At 53.9% G+C, this 22,681-nt stretch overlaps 1 protein-coding gene across 2 annotated transcripts; it reads left to right on the top strand.

The window, feature by feature from the left end:
• The first annotated feature begins 64 nt into the window (after nucleotides 1-64).
• On the top strand, nucleotides 65-13,297 carry ZNF668 (zinc finger protein 668). 2 transcript variants are annotated; one of them, XM_050773489.1, is made up of 3 exons: nucleotides 65-709; nucleotides 9,702-10,370; nucleotides 11,868-13,297. In XM_050773489.1, the coding sequence occupies exons 2-3, from the start codon at nucleotides 9,724-9,726 to the stop codon at nucleotides 13,078-13,080; spliced, it is 1,860 nt and encodes a 619-aa protein (XP_050629446.1). In that variant the 5' UTR covers nucleotides 65-709; nucleotides 9,702-9,723; the 3' UTR covers nucleotides 13,081-13,297. The 2 variants fall into 2 exon arrangements, with proteins under 2 accessions (XP_050629446.1, XP_050629447.1); XM_050773490.1 differs by lacking the exon at nucleotides 65-709 and adding an exon at nucleotides 866-1,642.
• The last annotated feature ends 9,384 nt before the right edge of the window (nucleotides 13,298-22,681 follow it).

Consider the following 22,681-nt stretch of genomic DNA (forward strand, 5'->3'; position numbering starts at 1 on the left):
AACTTCCGCTTTGGGAGCCCTGCCTGTCCCGCCTCCAAGCCTCCGTTTTACGCAGACACACTTCCGGCGCTAGGTTCTGGCTCTGCACTACTGACTCCGCCCACGGAGGTCACAACGAGGCGTCTTTGAGCGCTACGCTAGCCACACTTCCGGCAAGAGCAGCTAGAATCGTTCTGGTGCATATTGAATAGGCGCAGAAGAGAGAGAAAAAGATTCTGCAACCCTGGCCACAGTACTTTGGTGACACTTTTCGTGGGGCTTTCCTAAGGCAGATGGAGAAAACTTGGTGAAATCCACTCGTTGCTATTAAAGGAAATGTTGTGGAATATAAGCGGACTTAGGTTCTGCAGAGCTTGAGCATGGCCTTTTTGTCCTCCCACCTTCTGGTTCTTGAAGACATTGCCGGTGACCTGGCCCCAGACTAACACGAGGCCGGCGTATACTGTCAGCCTGCCCTGCGTCCCCTTGCCTCAGCACCCAAAGAAACCTCCTGCAAGATGCTTCTCTGCCGCCATAGGCTGGAGGTTCCCCGGGAACTTTCCCTTCCTTCCTAGCTGAGGAAGGTCCCTCACTTCCGCTCGCCGGGCCTCCGGTCCCGCCTCCTCGCCCCCCGCTGGGTCCTAGCGCCGGCCCCTCTTTGGCAGGATCCGGGCTCCGTCAGTGCGAGGAGCCGACGCCGACAGCACTGGGTCAGCCCAAGTCTCATCAGGTAGGAAACGCCGGCGGGAAGCCGCAAGGGCCCCGGGCAGACCCCACGCGGCCGCAATCCGAGCTGGCCTCAGTTTCCCTGCGGGCGCCGAGGGCGGACTGGGTTGGTCCAGCGCGAGCAGCGCGGGCGGGGCGGGCGGTGAGCGGCCCTGGGCGCATTGCGGGCCCAGCAGGTCCTAGAACCCGCCGACTGTCTCCGCGGTTCTGGGCTGCGGACGGACACCCAGGCTCGGCCCGCGCGGCTGCCGTTCCGGCTCGGTGCGGGCCCGGGGGTCCTAGAGCCCGCCATGTTGCGGGCTTTTGTCCCGGCCGCGCGGCCCGCGCTGCAAGGTCCCCGGCGCCGGCGGCCCCCTCCCCGGCCGAGGCCGGGCCACCACTCTCGCGGTCCTAGAGAACGCCATCTTGCAAGCCTTTGTCCCGCATTCGGCCCTCCGTCCATTCATTTGTTCATCCCCGCATCCTTCGTTCAGTCCTGGTTGCTACGTCCCCCGAGGCCACGTTTTCCGAGGCTCAAAACGACACAAGTCAACCCAGGGTCCTGCCCTCCAGGGACTGCCTGGCTGGCGGGGGCTCAGCGTACAGACGGTTGCGAGGAGCGAGGAGCTCCGGGTTTCTGCAACTCTCGGCTCCTCGGCGCGCTTCGTAGGCCCCACCGCCCTTCAAACTCCCACAAACTTCAGGGACCCCATTTTAGTGATGAGGAAACTGAGGCCCAGAGCGGCGTGGGGCCCTTACCTCTCTCCTGCCATTAAGTATTCCTGAGGGCACTGGGGAAGGGGGTTCTTGAAGAATGTAAAGGGGCTTTCCCGTTGGAGAAGACAGGCAAGGGCTCCCGAGCCCAGGAAACTGCATCTAGAGGCGGAGGGTTGAGAATTGTGGCTGGAGGTTCGGTCGCTGCCGGGAGGAGGACTCTGTCGCTGGAGCTGAGGCAAAAGTAGGTTGGGATCAGGTTGTGAACTGGCCGGGTTGGCGGCCTAGGAGATGATTAGCGCTCATTTCTGCAGGGTTCATCTGCTCACTAGATCACTCCTGGCCGTGAGGCCTGTGTGGTGACTGCTTGTTTAGAGATGGGAAGATTGAAGTGCCTCCTTTTTCTCCTCATCCCTGCCCCAGGGTCCTAGCCTAGGATTTTTGGAAATTGAATCTCTGCTTGCCTAGTGAGACAATAGAACTTCATCCGGTTCCTAAGCCAGTAGTGAGGCAAAGCAAGGCTTCATCGCCACGACAGGGAGTCCACTGTGGGATATTGGGGCAATAATTGGGCCTTGTGGACTTGGAAAGGTGGAAGAATTCAGTTAATAAACAGTTATTGGTGGACATTCTCACAAACTCCTACTGTGCAGGAGGCAGAGGCTACAGACCTGGGTTCAAATTTCATCTGAGGTTGATTCCTTCCATTTGTTTTGGGTCACCACACAGGGTTCTGGATGTAGACGATGCAGATGATCGGTTTCCTAGCTCTTTGCCAGCCTGGACTCTGGTGCTGGAGATGGAGAATTAACAGCCAAACCATAAGATGTGTAATGCTAGCAAAGCAATAGTCAGGGCTCAGAGAGCAGGTGTCTGGGATTTGAACACTGGCTGGGACGGTGACTAGTTAGCTTGTTTCTTTGTGGTGTCACTTCTCATAAGAACACTAATCCTGTTGGACCAGGGTCATACCCTTATGATGTCATTCAACCTTAATTACTTCCATAAAGGCCTTATCTCCAAATACAGTCACGATGAGAGTTAGAATTTGAATATATGAACAGACAGGGAACACAAACATTCACTCATAACGAACTTCTAGGCAGCTGTGGAATTGGCTTGAGTAGTTGAGTATTACGCACAAAATGCTTAGAATGATACCTTGCCCATGGTAAGCTTGCAAGGAGTATTGTCCAGATGACACCATAAAGGAAATTAGAGAGGAGGGGGCTGGTCCCTGTGGCTCATGCCTGTAATCACAGCACTTTAGGAAGCCGAAGTGGAGGAGCACCTGAAGCCAGGAGTTCTCGAGACCAGTGTGGGCAGCATAGTGAGACCTCTATCTCTACATACAAAGAATTTTTAATAAATTAGCCAGGTGTGGTGGTGGGTGCCTGTAGTCCTAGCTACTCAGGAGGATTGCTTGAGTGCAGGAGTTCCAGGCTGAAGTGAGCTATGATTGAGCCACTGCACTCCAGGGTGACAGAGTGAGACCTGATCTCTAAATAAAAATAAAGACCAGGCACAGTGTCTCACGCCTGTAATCCCAGCACTTTGGGAGGCCGAGGCAGGCGGATCACTTGAGGCCAGGAGTTCGAGACCAGCCTGGCCAACATGGTGAAACCCTGTCTCTACTAAAAATACACAAGTTTGCCAGGTGTGATGGCTTTCGCCTGTAATCCCAGCTACTCGGGTGGCTGAGGCTGGAGAATCACTTGAACCCAGGAGGTGGAGGTTGCAGTGAGCTGAGATCCAGCCACTGCACTCCAGCCTAGGCAACAAAGACTTTCTCTCAAAGAAAATAAATAAATTAAAATAAATAGGCGGGGCATGGTGGCTCAAACCTGTAATCCCATCTCTTTGGGAGGCCAAGGTGGGTGAATCACCTGGGGTCAGGAGTTCCAGACCAGCCTGGCCAACATGGCGAAACCCCATCTCTACTAAAAATACAAAAAATTAGCTGACCTTGGTGGCGGGCACCTGTAATCCCAAATACTTGGAAGACTGAGGCAGGAGAATTGCTTGAACCCGGAAGGCAGAAGTTGCAGTGAGCCGACATCGTGCCATTGCACTTCAGCCTGGGCAACAGAGTGAGACTCTGTCTCAAAAAATAATAATAAATAATAAAATAAATAAAAATAAGCCAGGTATGGTGACTCATGCCTCTAATCCCAGCACTCTGGGAAGCCAAGGCCGTGGATCAGTGGAGGTCAGGAGTTCGAGACCAGCCTGGCCAACATGGTGAAACCCCATCTCTACTAAAAATACAAAAAATTAGCCGGGCATGTGGTGGACGCCTGTAATTCCAGCTACTGGGGAGGCTGAGGCAGGATAATCTTGTGAACCAGGGAGGCGGAGGTTGCAGTGAGCAGAGATCGTGCCATTGCACTCCAGCCTCGGCAACAAGAGCGAAACTCTGTCTCAAAAATAAACAAATAAATATATCAATTTTTAAAAAGGAAAGAGGGCTGGGCGTGGTGGCTCATGCCTGTAATCCCAGCACTTTGGGAGGCCAAGGTGGGTGGATCACTTGAGGTCAGGAGTTCAAGACCAGCCTGGCCAACATGGTGAAATCCTGTCTCTACTAAAAATACAAAAATGAGCCAGATGTAGTAGCGGGTGCCTATAAATCCCAGCTACTCAGGAGGCTGAGGCAGGAGAATCATTTGAACCCAGGAGGTAGAGGTTGCAGTGAGCAGATATTGCACCATTGCACTCAAGCCTGGGTGACAGAGTGAGACTCCATCTCAAAAAAAAAAAAAGAAAAAAAAGGGCCGGGCGCGGTGGCTCACACCTGTAATCTCAGCACTCTGGGAGGCCAAGGTGGGCGGATCATGAGGTCAATCGATCGAGACCATCCTGGCCAACATGGTGAAACTCCATCTCTACTAAAAATAACAAAAATTAGCCGGGCGTGGTGGCAGGCACCTGTAGTCCCAGCTACTTAGGAGGCTGAGGCAGGAGAATTGCTTATAGATAATCGTGAAATTCTGTCAAAAAAAAAAAAAGAGGAGTAGACAGAAGGCGATTATCAGGGTAAAGATAGCATTGGAAAGGTTGTGCTCCTTGGTTGGTTAAAAAAGGAAAAAATTAGAAATATTAAAAGTGGGGGAAAAGGAAAGGTGGTCAAGAAAGCTCTTTTTGAGGAGGTGACTGGGAGCTGAGATCCAAATAAAACCAAAAAGACAGCTACACAAAGATCCTGGGAGAAGAGTGGCTCAGACAGAGGGAACTGCTAGTGCCACGGCCCTGAGGTGGGAAGGAATTTAGCTCTTTGAGGAGAAGAAAGGGGGCCTCTGTGTGTAGAGCCCAGTGGGCCGGGGAGAGGAGTGGGAGGTGAGGTAGGCAGGGTTTTGTGTGTGTGTGTGTATTTTTTTTTTTTTTTGAGACGGAGTCTTGCTCTGTCACCCAGGCTGGAGTGCAGTGGCCGGATCTCAGCTCACTGCAAGCTCCGCCTCCCGGGTTTACGCCATTCTCCTGCCTCAGCCTCCCGAGTAGCTGGGACTACAGGCGCCCGCCACCTCGCCCGGCTAGTTTTTTGGTATTTTTTAGTAGAGACGGGGTTTCACCGTGTTAGCCGGGATGGTCTCTCGATCTCCTGACCTCGTGATCCGCCCGTCTCGGCCTCCCAAAGTGCTGGGATTACAGGCTTGAGCCACCGCGCCCGGCCGTGTGTGTGTATTTTTAGTAGAGATGGGGTTTCGCCATGTTGGCCAGGCTGGTCTCAAACTCCTGGCCTCAAGTGATCTGCCCGGGTAGGCAGGATTTAGATGGTTTGGGGCTATGCTGGCCATGGAAAAGATACTGGTCTTTTTCCTGGGAGCAGTGGGAAGTGTCATGATTCAACCTGGGGGAGAGAATGGAGACTGGTTGAGAGTCCTGCCCAGGAGCCTGGAGACTTGGGTTTGAGTCTGGCTCCTTGACCAGCTGTGTGCCCTTGTGTATGTTTTTTCCTTTGTGGGCGCCTTAATCTCAATATCTGAAAAAGAGGTGTAGTGAACATTTAAAATGCTCCTCTCCTAAGAGCTTGTGGAGACCTAAAGATGTGTGTTTGGTTCTTAAGTATTGGTTGGGCCAGGCACGGTGGCTCACACCTATAATCCCAGCACTTTGGGAGGCTGAGGTGGGAGGATCACTTGAACTCAGGAGTTCTAGACCAGCCCAGGCAATATAGCAAGACTTCATCTCTACTAAAAATAAAATAAAAATTAGCCAGGCATGGTGGTGCATGCCTGTAGTCCCAGCTACTTGGGAAGCTGAAATGGGAGGATTGCTTGAGTCTGGGAAGTCAAGGCTGCAGTGAGCCATGATTGCACCACTGCACTCCTAAGCGACAGAGTGAGACCATGTTTCAAAACCAAACAAACGAACGAAAGTATTGGCTGGAATGATCCAGAGTGTATTTAAAATACAGATTCCTGAGGCCTACCTCAAGCTCTTAAAAAAAAAAAAAAAAAAAAAATATATATATATATATATATATATACACACACACACACACACACACACACACACACACACACATATTTTTAATGGTGGGATGTTAGACAGAAACCTAGGCTACCTGGCCTCTTTGTGTAGCTGGGCACATGCTGAGACCAACCTGGTACTCCCCTACCTTTTCCCCTGGGAAGTGCTGTGGCAGGAGGGATTTGCCCCTCCAGCTACCTGGTGTCTGACTCACAGATAGGGAGGCTGAGACCCAGAGCTGGCAAGAGGCAGTAGAAGGGCCAGAGCTCAGAACCACTGGGTCAAGCCCTCTGAGAGGGAAGCAGAGACATAAAGGGTGCCGGACAGGGTCTCAAGGCAGTTCTGCAAGGATGAGAGAAGACACAGGTATGACCTGAGCCCAGGGTTCTGGTCACTGCGGGGCTGGCCAAGGCAGCAGACAAGCCTAAGAGGCCCCAGACCACTGAGCAAGACCCCAGCAACTTAAGGCAAATTAAACACCTGGACTGAAGTCCCAGCTGCTTAGGTTACCCATTGAGGGACCATGGGCAAGTCACTTAACGCTTGGAACCTCAATTTATTCCTCTGTAAAGTAGGAACAAGAATCCCTATCTCAGGAAGCTATAAGACATTAAATCAAATAAACTAGCACACCCAGCAATGTGTCCGGCTCTGAGAAGACTCTGATAATTGAGGACAGTAATTATTCTTGACTCATTCATTCCTCACGCAACCCTGTCAGGTAAGTACTATCATTACCTCCATTTTTCAGATTAGAAAACTGAGGTTCTGAGACATGCAGTACATTACACAAGGTCACATCAGCTGGGAAGTGATGGAGGCAAAATTTGAAGCCAGACAGTTTGGCTTCAGGGACTGGGCACTTAACAAAATACTGAACCATTTCTCTGGACCTCGGTTCCCTTATCTGTGAAAATGGAATAATAGAACTTTCCTCATGGGGTTGCCATGAAGGGTAAGCGAGCTAATACACATAAGGAGTTTAGGATAGTGCCTGGTAGGCAAGTGCTCAGTAAATGTGCGCTATCTTTTTTATTTTTTATTTATTTATTTTTTTTTGAGATGGGGTCTCACTCTGTTGCCAGGCTGGAGTGCAGTGGCATGATCTTGGCTTACTGCAACGTCAATCTGCTTGGGCTCAAGCATTCCTCCTACCTTAGCCTTCTGAGTAGCTGTGAGTACAGGCATGCACCACCATGCCTGGCTAATTTTTGTATTTTTTGTAGAAACGGGATTTTGCTATATCGCCCAGGCTGGTCTTGAACTCCTGGGCTCAAGGGATCCACCTGCCTTGTCTTGAACTCCTGGGCTCAAGCGATCCACCCGCCTTGGTCTCCCAAAGTGCTAGGATTACAGGTGTGAGCCACTGAACCTGGCCCGAGCTATCATTTTTATTAAGGAGGAACTTTTATCAGGCAGACTCTCCAGAAACCGTCTGGAAGAGAGGTAGTGAGTACCTCATCCAGAAATAGGGAGGGATCCTTTGGAAACTGTAGGAAGAATTCAAGTCATCAGGAAGGTTAGAATTCAATCCCTTTAACTCATCTTCAAGCCCCAGGATGGATGGATGGATGGATGGATGGATGGATGGATGATTGATTGATTCAGTGTCTTGCCCCGTCTCCTAGGCTGGAGTGTAGTGGTGCAGTCTTGAACTCCTGGGCTCAAGCAGTCCTCCCACCCCAGCCTCTCAAGTAGGCAGGACTACAGGCGCATGCCACCACACCTGGCTAATTTTTATTTTTAGTAGAGATGGGGTCTCGCCAGGTTGCCCAGGCTAGAGTGCAGTGGTACGATCATAGTTCACTGCAGCCTCGAACTCCTGGGCTCAAGGGATCCTCCTGCCTCAGCCTCCCACCTAGCTGGGACTTCAGGCACATGCCACCACACCTGGCTAAGCCCCAGGATTTAGCGGGAAAAGTGAAATTACCAAGTGAGAATAGAATGGAGTTTTGTGGGATTGGGGCCAAACCTAAAGGGGAGATGCTTGAGGAGCCTCCTGGTGGAAGTGGGGCTCCAGTGAAGGACTTGTCAGATTTGGAACAAGCAGGAAGGACCTGGGGATTTGCATGCTATGGTGGAAGCCATGGAAATTTCTTTTTTTTTTTTTTTTTTTTTTTGAGACGGAGTCTCGCTCTGTCGCCCAGGCTGGAGTGCAGTGGCCGGATCTCAGCTCACTGCAAGCTCCGCCTCCCGGGTTTACGCCATTCTCCTGCCTCAGCCTCCCGAGTAGCTGGGACTACAGGCGCCCGCCACCTCGCCCGGCTAGTTTTTTGTATTTTTTAGTAGAGACGGGGTTTCACCGTGTTAGCCAGGATGGTCTCGATCTCCTGACCTCGTGATCCGCCCGTCTCGGCCTCCCAAAGTGCTGGGATTACAGGCTTGAGCCACCGCGCCCGGCCGGAAATTTCTTAAGCAGGGAACAGGAAACATCATACAGTACTTCTGGGAGAAGACCGGCTGCATGGGGTTGGGGAGGGAGGGCAGTGTGCAGGCCTGAGGCCGGGACTTCAGGCAGAAGGGTGCTGACTCTTAAGGATGTGGCCCTTGCCATGCCTCAGGGGCTCCTGTGTCCTCCCTGGGTCAACCAGGTAAGCTGTTTCTCCCACCTTTTCCTGGCATAAGGGGCCCTGAGTCTCTGTATTTCCCCTAGCACCCTCATGGCTCAGCTCAGTTTCCTCCTCCTCCTCAACCCCAGTGTCATAACTTAGAAGCCACCAACCCCTAAGGTGTCCAGATGAGGAAATAGGCCTATAAACAACACTCATTTCACTGAGGTCTCATAGTAATCCACCAGGCTGGAAGTAGAACGTAGGCCTCCTAGCCTCTGGGCACACCTGGCTCCCTGCAGCCCCCACTCCTCAGACCCCTTCCCCTAGCAGCAGCTGCTGAGCACTCCTTAAGTGGATCTGCCCTAATCCTCTTCCCTTCATCCCCCAGGGAGGATGAGCTGGTGTTAAGACTAATACAGCCGTTAATCCTGTTTCCTCCCAGCCATGATCCCCAGGAGCAGCTGGGTGGAGGGCGTCTGGGTTCTGGACCAGAAAGTAGGGATCTCAGCTAGAGCTGGTATGCCAGGAGGTCACGTTAGATCAGATATATCAGTTATGACTCAGAAACAGGCTTCTAGCTGCTAGCAATGGCTCAGGCTGCCTTGAGAGTGATTCTTCATTACCAGAGTTGTGGGAACAGGCCAACAGGGATTCCAGAGCAGAGGGTGGACAGATTCCAGTCTGGGGCGGAGGCCCGTACAGCTGTGCAAGGGCAGAATTCTGTGTGAACAGTTGCTGTCTCTGAGGGGCTAACCATTCAGAGGAGGAAAGAAAACACAGACGCTGGGGACCTGTCACTTCCAGACAGTGCCAGCTACCAGATTTAGCCCATTGGCTCAGCCCTTTTCTGGTCCCAGGTCTGTCTTTTCTGGGTGCTTGGAGACCTTCAGGCCAGGCCCACGTCTGGGTACACTCTTCATCCTGATCCTGGCATGGTTCTTGGACACTGAGCTGAAGAAGGAAGATGGTGAGACAGATGGAACCTGGACCTCCGGGAATGCCACAGTGTTTGGAAAAGCCCAGAGGTTGAGGAGGGAAGTATAGGTGAATCTTTTGTGACCCCCAGCCTCCTTTCTTAGTGGCTGTGCGGTCACTTGGTCCAACTCCTTTCTTCAATGAGCAGTTCAGGGAGGAAACGAACACAGGGTGTCAGCCAGGAATGCTGGGCAGGAAGGATGTGGGGGTTCTGGGGTGAGAAATGCAGATGAGATAGGGTTCTCTCTGAGGCCTTGAAGAGTGGCGAAGGTATGTGGCTTTGGTCTAACTTTGCTTCTCTTGCAGGGAAACTCCATTCACCAAGGCCATGGAAGTGGAGGCTGCAGAGGCCCGGTCCCCAGCCCCCGGCTACAAGCGCTCCGGCCGCCGCTACAAGTGCCTGTCCTGTACCAAGACATTTCCAAATGCGCCCAGGGCAGCGCGCCACGCTGCCACACATGGGCCAGCAGACTGCTCTGAGGAGGTGGCTGAGGTGAAGCCAAAGCCGGAGACAGAAGCTAAGGCAGAGGAAGCCAGTGGGGACAAGGTGGCAGGCTCCGCGGCTAAGCCTAGGCCCTATGCGTGTCCGCTGTGCCCCAAGGCCTACAAGACGGCACCCGAGCTGCGCAGCCACGGGCGCAGTCACACGGGGGAGAAGCCCTTTCCGTGCCCCGAGTGCGGCCGCCGATTCATGCAGCCCGTATGTCTGCGCGTGCACCTGGCCTCCCATGCTGGCGAACTGCCCTTCCGCTGTGCGCACTGCCCCAAGGCCTATGGCGCACTCTCCAAGCTCAAGATCCACCAGCGCGGCCACACGGGCGAGCGGCCCTATGCCTGCGCTGACTGCGGCAAGAGCTTTGCTGACCCTTCAGTGTTCCGCAAGCACCGGCGTACTCACGCTGGCCTGCGGCCCTACAGCTGTGAGCGTTGCGGCAAAGCCTACGCGGAGCTAAAGGACCTCCGCAACCATGAGCGGTGAGGGTGCCTTCTGGGGCGGGGCGACGCGACAGGGTTGCTGCAGCCAATGGGCCTGGGGTTGAGTCTCAGGGTAAAGTGAGCCAATGGGAAGGTGGGTGGGGCAGATCCAAGGGGAGGGGCTAGGCATGTGGGAGAAATTGATGCCCGTGATTGGGCAGAGGTGGCAACCGCCTCGAGGTGGAGCCCTGATAATGGGATTGGGTCAGATTGGCCTCCATTCCAGGCCAGCTGGAAAGGGTGGGGTTTGGAGTTGGGCAGTTCTGAGGGTCTTTGGTGGAGACCAGGAGCTGTGAGTGGGGCTAGGTTTATCTAGGTCATTTTTTTTTTTCTCAGCCTCTACATTAATGACACGTTTCTAGGCTGGGTACAATAGCTCACGCCTATAATTCCAACCCTTTGGGAGGAGGCAGGAGGATCGCTTCAGCCCAAGAGTTCAAGACCAGCCTGGGCAACATAGCAAGCCTTGTCTCTATAAAAATAAAAAAATTACCCGAGCGTGGGGATGTATACTTCTAGTCCCGGGTACTTGGGAGGCTAAGGTGGGAGGATGGCCTGAGCCCAGGAGGTCGAGGCTGCAGTGAGCCATGATCAGGCCACTGCATTCCAGCCTGAGGAACAGGGGGAAAAAAGGCAGGGGACGCATATCTTGGTTTTTGGGGGGTTTTCTTTGTTTCTTGAGACGGAGTCTCGCTCTTGTTGCCCAGGCTGGAGTGCGATGGTGTGATCTTGGCTCACCGCAACCTCTGCCTCCCGGATTCAAGCGAGTCTCCTGCCTCAGCCTCCCGAGTAGTTGGGATTACAGGCATGCGCCACCATGCCCAGCTAATTTTGTATTTTTAGTAAAGACGGGGTTTCTCCATGTTGGTCAGGCTGGTCTTGAACACCCGACCTCAGGTGATCAGCCTGTCTCGGCCTCCCACAGTGTTGGGATTACAGGCGTGAGCCACCGCGCCTGGCCATATCTTGGTCTTTTTTTTTTTTTTTTTTTTTTTTTTTTTTTGAGATGGAGTCTTGCTCTGCCGTCCAGGCTGGAATGCAGTAGCACGATCTTGGCTCACTGCAAGCTCCGCCTCCCGGGTTCACGCCATTCTCCTGCCTCAGCCTCCTGAGTAACTGGGACTACAGGCGCCTGCCACCACGCCCGACTAATTTTTTGTATTTTTAGTAGAGACTGGATTTCACCATGTTAGCCAGGATGGTCTCAATCTCCTGACCTTGTGATCCGCTGGCCTCGGCCTCCCAAAGTGCTGGAATTACAGGCATGAGCCACCGTGCCCGGCCCATATCTTGGTCTTTAATGTGCAGAAATGGGTCTTTGGAATAGACACCCAGCCAGCCTGAAGTCTTCTTTCTCTGGGGTGCAGCAATGTGGCTCTTAGGGGATTAAACCTAGGCCCCCACGGATGGTTGGGGAACCCCTAAAGTACAGCCCAGATAGGCAGTGGGGTCAGGTTATGGGGTCTGTCACCTTCATGCCGAGTCCTCCACTTGCAGGTCCCACACCGGCGAGCGCCCCTTCCTCTGCTCCGAGTGCGGGAAGAGCTTCTCCCGCTCATCCTCTCTCACGTGCCACCAGCGCATCCACGCAGCACAGAAGCCCTACCGCTGCCCGGCCTGCGGCAAGGGCTTCACGCAGCTCAGTTCCTACCAGAGCCATGAGCGCACACACTCGGGGGAGAAGCCCTTCCTGTGCCCACGCTGCGGCCGTATGTTCTCCGACCCCTCGAGCTTCCGGCGCCACCAGCGCGCGCATGAGGGAGTGAAGCCGTACCACTGTGAGAAGTGCGGCAAGGACTTCCGGCAGCCGGCGGACCTGGCCATGCACCGGCGCGTGCACACCGGCGATCGGCCATTCAAGTGCCTGCAGTGTGACAAGACGTTCGTGGCGTCCTGGGACCTCAAGCGGCACGCGCTGGTGCACTCTGGCCAGCGGCCCTTCCGCTGCGAGGAGTGCGGGCGAGCCTTTGCCGAGCGTGCCAGCCTCACGAAGCACAGCCGGGTGCATTCAGGGGAGCGCCCCTTCCACTGTAACGCGTGCGGAAAGTCCTTTGTGGTGTCATCGAGCCTGAGGAAGCACGAGCGGACCCATCGAAGCAGTGAGGCCGCGGGGGCGCCCCCTGCACAGGAGCTGGTGGTGGGGTTGGCGCTGCCTGTGGGCGTGGCAGGCGAGGGCTCAGCCACCCCGGCAGCAGGGGCGGGGCTAGGGGACCCTCCAGCAGGGCTGCTAGGGCTGCCCCCGGAGTCAGGTGGTATGATGGCCACACAGTGGCAGGTGGTGGGCATGACGGTGGAGCATGTGGAATGCCAAGATGCCGGCGTCCGGGAGGCTCCTGGTCCCCTGGAAGGGGCAGGCGAGGTGGGGGGTGAGGAGGCTGATGAGAAGCCTCCCCAGTTTGTGTGCCGAGAGTGCAAGGAGACCTTCTCCACAATGACACTGCTGCGTCGGCACGAGCGCTCACACCCGGAGCTCCGGCCCTTCCCCTGCACCCAGTGTGGCAAGAGCTTCTCTGACCGGGCTGGGCTGCGGAAACACAGCCGCACTCACAGCTCAGTGCGCCCCTACACCTGCCCCCATTGTCCCAAGGCCTTCTTGAGTGCCAGCGACCTGCGCAAGCATGAACGTACCCACCCTGTGCCCACGGGGACCCCCACACCCCTGGAGCCCCTGGCGGCTTTGCTAGGAATACCTGAAGAGGGGCCGGCCTGAAACCCATGACCCCCAGCACCACACTCCGGGAGCCCAGCCCCCATTGGGGGCTTCCTGTACCTCCTTTTGCCTGGCTCTGCTCTTTAGACTCCAGATCCCTACCCCTCAGCAACTAGCTAACCTGTCGCCCAGCTAAGAGAGCTGGGACAATGGAGGCTGGCAGCGGCTGAGACATGACTGTCTAGGAGTAACACTCATTAAAGCTTTCATTTTGGCACCAGGTCGTCTTCTGTGTTCTGGTTAGGAGTGAATGGGTGGGAGTTTGGGCATCAGATAAGGTTCAGCGGAGACCCCTGGATCCACAGATTTGAAACTAGAAGGGTCTTTGGACACAGTTTCCCAAAGTATGTTTCAGGATGTCTAGTGACAACAGGTTCCATGGGCAGTAAGAAAGGAAGTTCCCTGTGCCCTTCTTGGGATTCTTAGTGATCAAAAGTGGGCTGAAGTGGCCCTGGAGGAGCAGTGCCTCTGGCAGCCGGGAGCTGGCATCTCCAGGCCCACTGACCCCTTGTGAGGGCCTGGGACTTAGGAATCTGCCCACAAAAGGGGTATTGTTCATTAAAATCTACCCATTTCCTTATAGAAAATATGTCTTCAGGCCGGGCATGGTAGCTCACACCTGTAATCCCAGCACTTTGGGAGGCCCAGGTGGGTGGATCACGAGGTCAGGAGATGGAGACCATCCTGGCTAACACGGTGAAACCCCATCTCTACTAAAACTACAAAAAAACTAGTCGGGCATGATGGCAGGCGCCTGTGGTCCCAGCTACTCAGGAGGCTGAGGCAGGAGAATGGCATGAACCCGGGAGGCGGAGCTTGCAGTGAGCCAAGATCGCACCACTGCACTCCAGCCTGGGTGACAGAGCGAGACTCCATCTCAAAAAAAAAAAAAACTATTTAAGTCACAGTTAATTTGGGTCTCTGTTATATGCAGCAATACACATACACAAACTAATTCAGAATTTTCACTTACTATTAGGATTCTTTTTGTTTTGTTTTGTGTTTGAGATGGAGTTTCGCTCTTGTCGCCCAGGCTGGAGTGCAGTGACACGATCTCAGTTCACTGCAACCTCTGCCTCCAGGGTTCAAGCAATTCTCCTGCCTCAGCCTCCCGAGTAGCTGGGTTTTCAGGCGTGACCATCACACCTGGCTAATTTTTTTTTTTTTTTTTTTTTTTTTTTTTTTTGAGACGGAGTCTGGCTCTGTGGCCCAGGCTGGAGTGCAGTGGCGCGATCTCGGCTCACAGCAAGCTCTGCCTCCCGGGTTCACGCCATTCTCCTGCCTCAACCTCCTGAGTAGCTGGTACTACAGGCGCCTGGCACCACACCTGACTAATTTTTTGTATTTTTTAGTAGAGACGGGGTTTCACCATGTTCGCCAGGATGGTCTCGATCTCCTGACCTCGTGATCCGCCCGCCTCAGCCTCCCAAAGTGCTGGGATTACAGGCGTGAGCCACCGCGCCCAGACTTTTTTTTTTTTTTCTTTTAAGTAGAGATGGGGTTCCACCATGTTGACTAGGCTGGTCTCAAACTCCTAACCTCAGGTGATCCACCCCGTTGGCCTCCCAAAGTGTTGGGATTACAGGCGTGAGCCACCGCACCCGGCCTGGACAACTTCTTTTTTTTTTTTTTTTTTTGTTATTATTATACTTTAAGTTGTAGGGTACATGTGCATAACGTGCGGGTTTATTACATATGTATACTTGTGCCATGTTGGTGTGCTGCACCCAGACAACTTCTTTTTAATGCGTCTCAGGATGCATGTGAGATTGATATTTACTAGAGATTGATATTTACACCATGTTGATGTTAGAAGGTCTGGGCGCCACCAGATGTTTTTACAATTCCTGTGAGCAGCTGCTACTAGTTGCCAAATGCCAGCAAGAATCAAGAAGACTCAGCTTCGCTGGGTGCGGTGGTTCATGCCTGTAATCCCAGCACTTTAGGAGGCCAACGCAGGAGGATGGCCAGAGGTGAGGAGTTCGAGACCTTCTCAGGAGGCTGAAGCACGATATTTGCTTAAACCCAGGAGGCAGAGGTTGCAGTGAGCCGAGATCGCACTACTGCCCTCCAGCCTGGCGACAGAACAAGATTCCATCTCAAAAAAAAAAAAAAAAAAAAAAAAAGAAATAGGCTCACTGGTTAGGACCTGAGGGTGAAGAGCTCTGAAGAGGGGCAAAGGCGGAGACTTCCTAACATCAGCATAGCTCATTATGGTGTGTCAGTTGTCATGGTGATGGGAAAGGATACCTGAACAGAGGAGCATCTGCAACCCACAGGGAGGCTGCATCTATCGGCTGGGATCCAGTTAGGCTGCATAACAGCAACCTCCACCTCTCAGGGACTCACAACACCATGTTGATTTCTCACTCACATCCATGTCCTCCATGGGACCGCTCTGTTCTATGCTATCTTCATTCCAGAGCCCAGTCTGAAGGAAAAGCCTCAAGCTGAAACTTTTCGTCTCCAGACACAGAAGAGAGGAAAGGTAGCAGACCCCATGACGGCTCTTAAAGCTTCCTCTTGGAAGTGGCACATGTCATTTCCACTCAAAGTTCATGGTCTAAAGCAAGCCATATAGCCAAACCTGATGTCAGTGAACTGGGGACTTAAAACCATTCTATATAGTGTAATGTAATGGGGAGCCGAGCAAGAAGACACGAGGCAGATGAGAACAGAGGTAGCTTTTATTGGGCTCGCGGGCGAGGTTCACTGGTCCCCTAGGAGGAGGGCCGAGGAAGTCACACGCAGGGCAGGTATCAGGGGCCTTTTGTAGGGCAAGGTAGGCGGGGTCTGTAGGTTTCGGTTTCTGAGGAATGAGGTGCCCAGGAGTTTGCGCAGAGCGGGGAGTTTTGGCGGGCTCAGGGTGCTTTTCGCGCGCTGAAAAGTCCTAGCAGGAGGTCCCAGCGGGTAAAGTCCCGACAAGGGGCCCGCCATGTCAGGTGGTACCGCCATGTTGGGTCTAGGTCCCTGCCTAACATTCTGACCTCTTTCTAATAAGTAAAAGGGGCGACGTGTTCCTCTGGCTGCTTCCTGCTGGTATAGGTCATTGTGGGGTTCTTCAGAGGTCAGAACTCGGGTATAGGGGTGGAGTAGCATCTGATTGACAGTGACCCGGGAGACTTCCTTTATGTGGTCCTGGACGAAGCGGAGGACACAGGGAGCTATGAGTAGCAAGAAGCCAATGATTAGTAAGGGGCTTAGAAAGGGTAGGACCCAACCAGCTATAGACAACTGCCACCACCCAAATGAGGGCCCTGATCTGAGGTTTCTCTGGTGGAGCCCTTCCTGAATCTTTTCTAGAGTGAGGAGATTGGTTTCTACTAGTCCTGATTCACTGATGTAGTAGCAACATTCTTCATTGAGAACATGCAGGTGCCACCCTTAGCGGCTGTAAGGAGGTCGAGTGCCCGACAGTTCTGGGCTGCCACCTGGGTGACTGAGGTGATCTGCCGTTGGAGGGAAGCCAAGGACTCCGCAGAAGCTTCGACTGCTACCTGTAATCGGGCTGAAAGGTCCTGAGAGGCCTGGACAGAATGAGTTAGGGCTCCGGTTCCTAGGCCGGAGGCTACCAGGGATGAGGCTAAAGAGACCCCGATCATCAATGGAAGGAATACTGCCCTTGCCTGGCGGGGCGGGCAGAGGGCAGGAGGGAGGATAGCTCGGCCTCACTGTACAGGGTGAGGCTGGGGACTAGGAAGATGGGAACGCATAGGGCAGTGTTGGGGGCATGGAGGGTTTTTGACAGGGTGGAATTGCACCAAAAATACCCACCTGGAGGGGCGGTTAGATTTAGAGGTGCAGATCCTGTCTGGTTGCACCAGGAAGCATTGGGGGTGGAGTAGCAAAAGGGGAATTGTTGCCTAAGCGGGTCTTGAAACAAGGGGACTTCTCCTGGGGTCCGGCCGGGGAGAGGGGAGGAGAGGGTTAGGTTAGAGGAGTTAAAAGGGCTGGGTAAGGGTACTGCAACCAGTGGGGGCTTATTCAAGGCTGCACACAGGAAACAGCGAGAGATGTTGTGTACCCCGGCCATGTGTACCACTTGAGCCCCTTCCCTGACTAAGGTTAGCAAGGAAAAAGGGTTGCTGCTGTCCTGGGGCTTGCTGCCTGGGTCGACTAGAGCTGAGATGGCTTCCTCCTGTTGTCTGATGTCAGCGGCCAGGCTGACAAGGCTGCTTATGACCCTGATGTAGGCCTTAAAGATCCTGAGTCGGGCCATGGGATAAGACTCACTCTGCCCTCGGTAAAGGCGGGCCTCAACCCCTGATGCCCAAGGGTCAGGGATGGTGAGGAAAAAGATAGACTTGAGGTTTGTAGTCAGCCGCACGGAGGAAGTGGGCTGCTGCCAGAGGGTTTCTTTGGTGTCCTGTATGGCCGAGTGAATGTTGCAGTAGTAGTAAGGGAAGCCTCCATTGGTTTCAACCAAGTAGATCGACAGGCATCGTATGTCTGATCATATGTGAAACAAATGGCTGGGTGCCGCCAAGTACGGAGCACACTGTTGAAGGAGGAGAAATTAAAGGTTACTTGGCTTTGGCACCCCTGGGGTTGGCAGTCTCCTGTGGCTATGGTGAGGGAGCTCATGTGATTTCCCTGGGTCTAGGTCTCAGAAAGGTAGAACCTCCACTGGAATGGATTGGTGGGGGGAGTTTGGGCAGGAGTCTCACCTAGACTCGGGAGGACTAGGTGGCCGAGGAAGGTTAGGCAGAGGGTCGTTACCTGCGTGCATGAGTCATAACTTGGTAGGGGTAACAACCTGAATGGTCCAATTGTAATCATGTTGGGTGGGCGCCTTTTTCAGCTGGGACAGGTGATACCAGAAGGGAAGACCAAGGAGCTTGGCAGCGGTGGGAGTGGTGAGGATTACGGTGTATGGTCCTTCTCACCATGGAGATAAGGCTTGGGGTTGCAGCTGCTTGACCAGGACCAGGTCTCCAGGTACTGTGACGGTGGGATTCTCAAGGGTTGGGGAAGCGGGTGCAGGGAGACACCAGTCCGCGTGTTTTCTCAGAAGCTCGCGAAGGAGGGTTAAGTAAGGGAGGTAGGAGCCTAAGGAAGGGGAGAGGGCTGGCAGCTCCTGGAAGAGAAACGGGCGTCCATACAGCAGCTCAAAACGGCTGAGCCCTGTGGGGGCCAGCGGAGCTGCCCTAAGACGAGTGAGAGCCAAGGGAAGGAGAGTCACCCACGAGAGGCGGGTTTCTAGAGTGAGTTTGGTTAGATGTAGTTTAAGGAGACTGTTTGCGCGTTCTACCTTTCCAGATGACTGTGGATGGTAGGGAATGTGGAGCTTCCAGGTAATCTGGAGTGCGGCCACCACCTGCTGGGTGAGTTTAGAAATGAAGGCCAGGACCAATCTGGAGTGCGGCCACCACCTACTCGGGGGGTGAATGGTTTAGAGGCGGAATGAGCTGAAGGCCACTGCACTCCAGCCTGGGCGGCAGAGCGAGACTCCGTCTCAAAAAAAAAAAAAAAAAAAAAAAAAAAGAAATGAAGGCCAGACCATTGTCTGATTGGATGGTTCGGGGGAGACCAAACCTGGGGATGATGTGCTCTAGGAGAGTGGTTGCCGCGAACTCCACAGTTTCTCAGGTGATGGGGAAAGCCTCGATCCATCCTGAGAAGGTGTCAACCAAGGTCAGCAGGTAGCGGAATTTTTTATGGCGGGGCATGTGGGTAAAATCAAGTTTCCAATCTTCCCCTGGCTGGTGGCTCCTTAGCTGATGAGTGGGCCCTGGGTGCCTGAGCCTACCTTGGGGGTTAACGGCCGAACAGGTGGCACATTACTGATGTACCTTCCTAATTTGGGCCTGCAGTGAGGGGAGGTGAAGGATGGGCCCCAGGAAGTTATACATAGCCTTAGGCCCTATGTGGAGAGAGTGGTGTATGTCGGTCAATATACACACTGCCTGAGTCTGGGGGAGCGCTACTCAGCTGTCAATGAACACCCACCCATCCTCGCTCTGGGTAGCACTGGGATGGGCCATCAGGGTTTGAAGTTCCTGGGGAGAGTAGTCGGGGGAATGTGTGGGGGAAAGAAAGAGTAAAGGCGCTGGGGTAGGGGAGGAAGTGAGGGCAGTGGCCCGTGCGGTGGAATCAGCTAGGTTGTTACCCTGCGACACAGGATCCTTAGAATGCTGGTGGCTTTTACAGTGGATGATGGCTACCTCCTTGGGGGCCTGGAGAGCATCAAGCAACCTCTTTATAAGTGGTCCATTGACTACTGGCATCCCTTTGGTGGTAAGGAACCTACGCTCTTGCCAGAGAAGGGAGTGGGTCTGTGCAATAAGGTAGGCATATTTAGAGTCTGTGTAGATATTAACCCTCTGCCCTTTGGAGAGGAGTAGGGCACGAGTAAGGGCAGTGACTTCAGCCTTCTGGGAGGTGGTGCCTAAAGGCAAGGGCCTGGTTTCGACCGTCTGGGTTGCTGTTACAACAGCGTAGGCCGCCTGCTGGCAGCCATCAGAGGTTAAAACAGAACTCCCGTCCACGAACAGGGTATGGTCTGGGTGTTCTAATGGCTGTTCGGAAAGACTGTGGTGGGAGGGCGGCAAGGTGGTGAGAACCTCCAGGCAGGAATATGCGGGGGCGGAATCGCACCCTGGAGTGGGCAAGAGGGTAGCAGGGTTTAGAGGGCATGAGGTGGTAAGGGTGATGTGAGGGTTTTCAATGAATAGCAGGTGAAACTGTTGAAGCCGGGACGGGGTGAGGTGGCTGAGACATTGTGTGTGATGAGATCTGACAGTTGTTGAGAAGAGTAGACAGTAAGAGAATGTCCTAGGGTGAGCTTGAGGGCCTCCTTGGTAAGTTCTGTGGCAGCCGCCAGGGCTCGCAGACAAGGTTGCCAGCCCTGGACCATGGGGTCTAACTGCTTGGAGAGATAGGCCACAGCCTGGTATGTGGATCCAACCGGCTGGGCTAGGAGGCCAGTAGTAACCTTTTGGCGCTCCTCGGTGAATGGATGGAAAGGCCGAAGGGGGTTGGGGAGAGAGAGAGCAGGGGCAGAAAGGAGACAGTCCTGAAGCTTCTTGAAAGAGTTGGCAACCAATAAGGGATCGGACAGCAGTCCGGTGGGCGCTTCCTTGGCAGCCTGGTAGAGGGGCTTGGCTAGGACCCCGAAGTTGGGAATCCAATGCCTGAAATACCCTACCGGTCCTAGGAAGGACAAGATCTCTTCCGCATCCTGAGGAGGCTGGAGAGTTTCAATGAGGCTTATTCTATCCGCCATGAGGCTTTTTGTAGTGGGTCTGAGGAGTATACCTAGGTAGGTGACAGAAGGGGTGCAAAGCTGAGCCTTGGCCAGGGTAACCCGATAACCTCGGTCACCAAGAAAATTTAAAAGTGTAGCAGTATCTGCAAGGGAGCTCTCCCAGGAGGGACTACATAGTAATAAGTCATCTACATATTGCAATAGTGTGCTGTGGGTAAGGGGACAGAGGCTAACATCCTGTGCCAGTGCCTGTCCAAAAAAATGGGGGCTATCTTGGAACCCTTGAGGCAAAACAGTCCAAGTCAGCTGGGAAGAAATATGAGTGTCTGGATCTTCCCATGTAAAGGCAAAAAGAAAGTGTCAGTCAGGATGCAGGGGAATGGTGAAGAAGGCATCCTTTAGGTCAAGGACAGTAAAATGAGTGGTATCAGGGGGAATGCGCGAGAGAAGTGTATATGGGTTAGGAACAACTGGAAAGGTGGGGACTACTGCCTCATTGATGAGGCGTAGATCCTGCATGAGGCGGTAGGCACCGGAGCTTTTCTTTACAGGCAGGATAGGAGTATTGCATGGTGAGTTGGCAGGGACTAGAATGTGCTGCTGGAGCAGGCATGTGATGATGGGTTTTAGTCCCTGTCGGTGCTCAAGGGAGATAGGGAACTGGGGTCTAGAGGGAAACTTGGAGGGGTCCTTCAGCTGGATGCGGACTGGAGTATGGTGCTGGGCAATGATCAGGGTGGAGGTATCCCACACCTTAGGGTTAATGGGGACCGGAAACAGGAGTGGGGTGTCAGCCTGGTGGGGTTTATCAGGTGAGAGGAGGGGAAAGAGGAGCGCGAGGTGCGGGGAGGGGTTGGGCCGGAAGTGAACTGAGGCCCCTAGCTTAGAGAGGAGGTCTCGTCCTAACAAGGGGACTAGGCATGAAGGAATGATAAGAAATGAGTGCGAGAAGAGGGAGCCATCCAGGCGGCAAGACAGAGGAGGAGTCTGGCGGTAGATGGAGGGAGTGCCATCAATTCCCATGACCCTGACAACAGAGGGATGGCTGGGGCCACTGAAGGAAGGCAAAACAGAGTAGGTAGCCCCCGTGTCCATAAGGAAGGCTATGGACTTACCCGCTACCTGGAGCATAACCCTGGGCTCGGCGAGAGTAAGAGAGGTTCCTGAATCTGGGCCTCTTCAATCTTTGTCGGTGTCGAGGAGCTGGAAGACGCCTCCAGTACCTGGAGGAGGGTCGTCATGTGGAGGCGTAGCGACCGTCCTCAGGTTGGGGCAGTCTGACTTCCAATGGCCCATCTGCCCACAGCTTGGACAGGGGCGAGTTGGTTCCTTAGGGTTGGGGCACTGCTTGGCCCAGTGGCCTTTGTTGCTGCACTTGAAGCAGGCACCAGGTGGCGCTTGGGGAGTACCTCCTCTCTGAGAGCTCCTGGAGCCTGCCGGCCTCAGGGCTGCCACCAAGGCCTGGGTTTGGAGTTGTACCTTCTGTTTTAGCCTGGCCTGTTGCTGGGCCTCAGCTGCTTCCTCCCTGGAGTTGTAGACCTCGAAGGCCAGTTTGACTAAATCCTGGATGGGAGTTTGAGGGCCGTCCTCCACCTTTTTAAATTTTTTCCAGCTATCCGGAGCCGACTGAGAAATAAAGTACGTAGCCAAGACGGTTCCTCCTGCAGGGGAGGCAGGGTCAAGGCGGGTGTACTGAATGAGTGCCTCAGTCAGTCGGTTAAGAAAAACGGCCAGATTTTCATTTGAGCCGTGGACTACCTCCTTTAATTTATCAAAGTTGACTGACTTATTGGAGGCTGCCTGCATGCTGGCAAGAAGGCACTGGACCATCATGTCTCGGTGGCAGCAGCCTGCCTGCCCAACCTGGTAGTCCTAGCCAGGCTCGGCAGAGGGCACCGCCTTGGTGCTGACTGGCATGGCAGGGTCAGTTAAATGAACCTGGTCATCATGCTTCCTGGCTGCTGCTAGGATATGCTCCCGTTTCTCAGGGGACAGGGTTGAGGTCATAATGACATGGAGATCATGCCAGGTGAGGTCATATGCTGGCATAGGTATCTGAACTCTTTGATATACAGAGTGGGGTTGGCTGAGAAAGAGACTACATGCTCTTCAATCTTAGACAGGTCTGCCCGCAAAAACGGCACATAGACCCGGACCACTCCTTCGGCGCCTGCCACTTCCCACAAGGGGCACAGGAGGTCAGTCCTGGACCGGGTATGGGCTGAGACAGGCGAGCAGGAGGAGGAGGGAGGAGAGACAGGGTCCGTCAGGTTTGGTGGGGACACAGGAGGAGTGGAGGGAAGGGGTGGCGCCGACAAGGACGGAGACAACGACGGGTCAGGGTAAGGGGGAGGTTGAGCGGGGAACTGAAGGAGGGGTAGGGAAAGAGTATCG

This window comes from Macaca thibetana, chromosome 20, assembly GCF_024542745.1.
Source record: "Macaca thibetana thibetana isolate TM-01 chromosome 20, ASM2454274v1, whole genome shotgun sequence".
NCBI classification, from domain to species: domain Eukaryota; kingdom Metazoa; phylum Chordata; class Mammalia; order Primates; family Cercopithecidae; genus Macaca; species Macaca thibetana.

Bases quoted from the DNA above. Each gene is read 5' to 3' on its own strand.
- ZNF668 (XM_050773489.1), top strand. From the start codon at position 9,724: ATGGAAGTGGAGGCTGCAGAGGCCCGGTCCCCAGCCCCCGGCTACAAG. The intron at 10,371-11,867 runs GTGAGGGTGCCT...CTCCACTTGCAG, and splicing joins GACCTCCGCAACCATGAGCG to GTCCCACACCGGCGAGCGCC.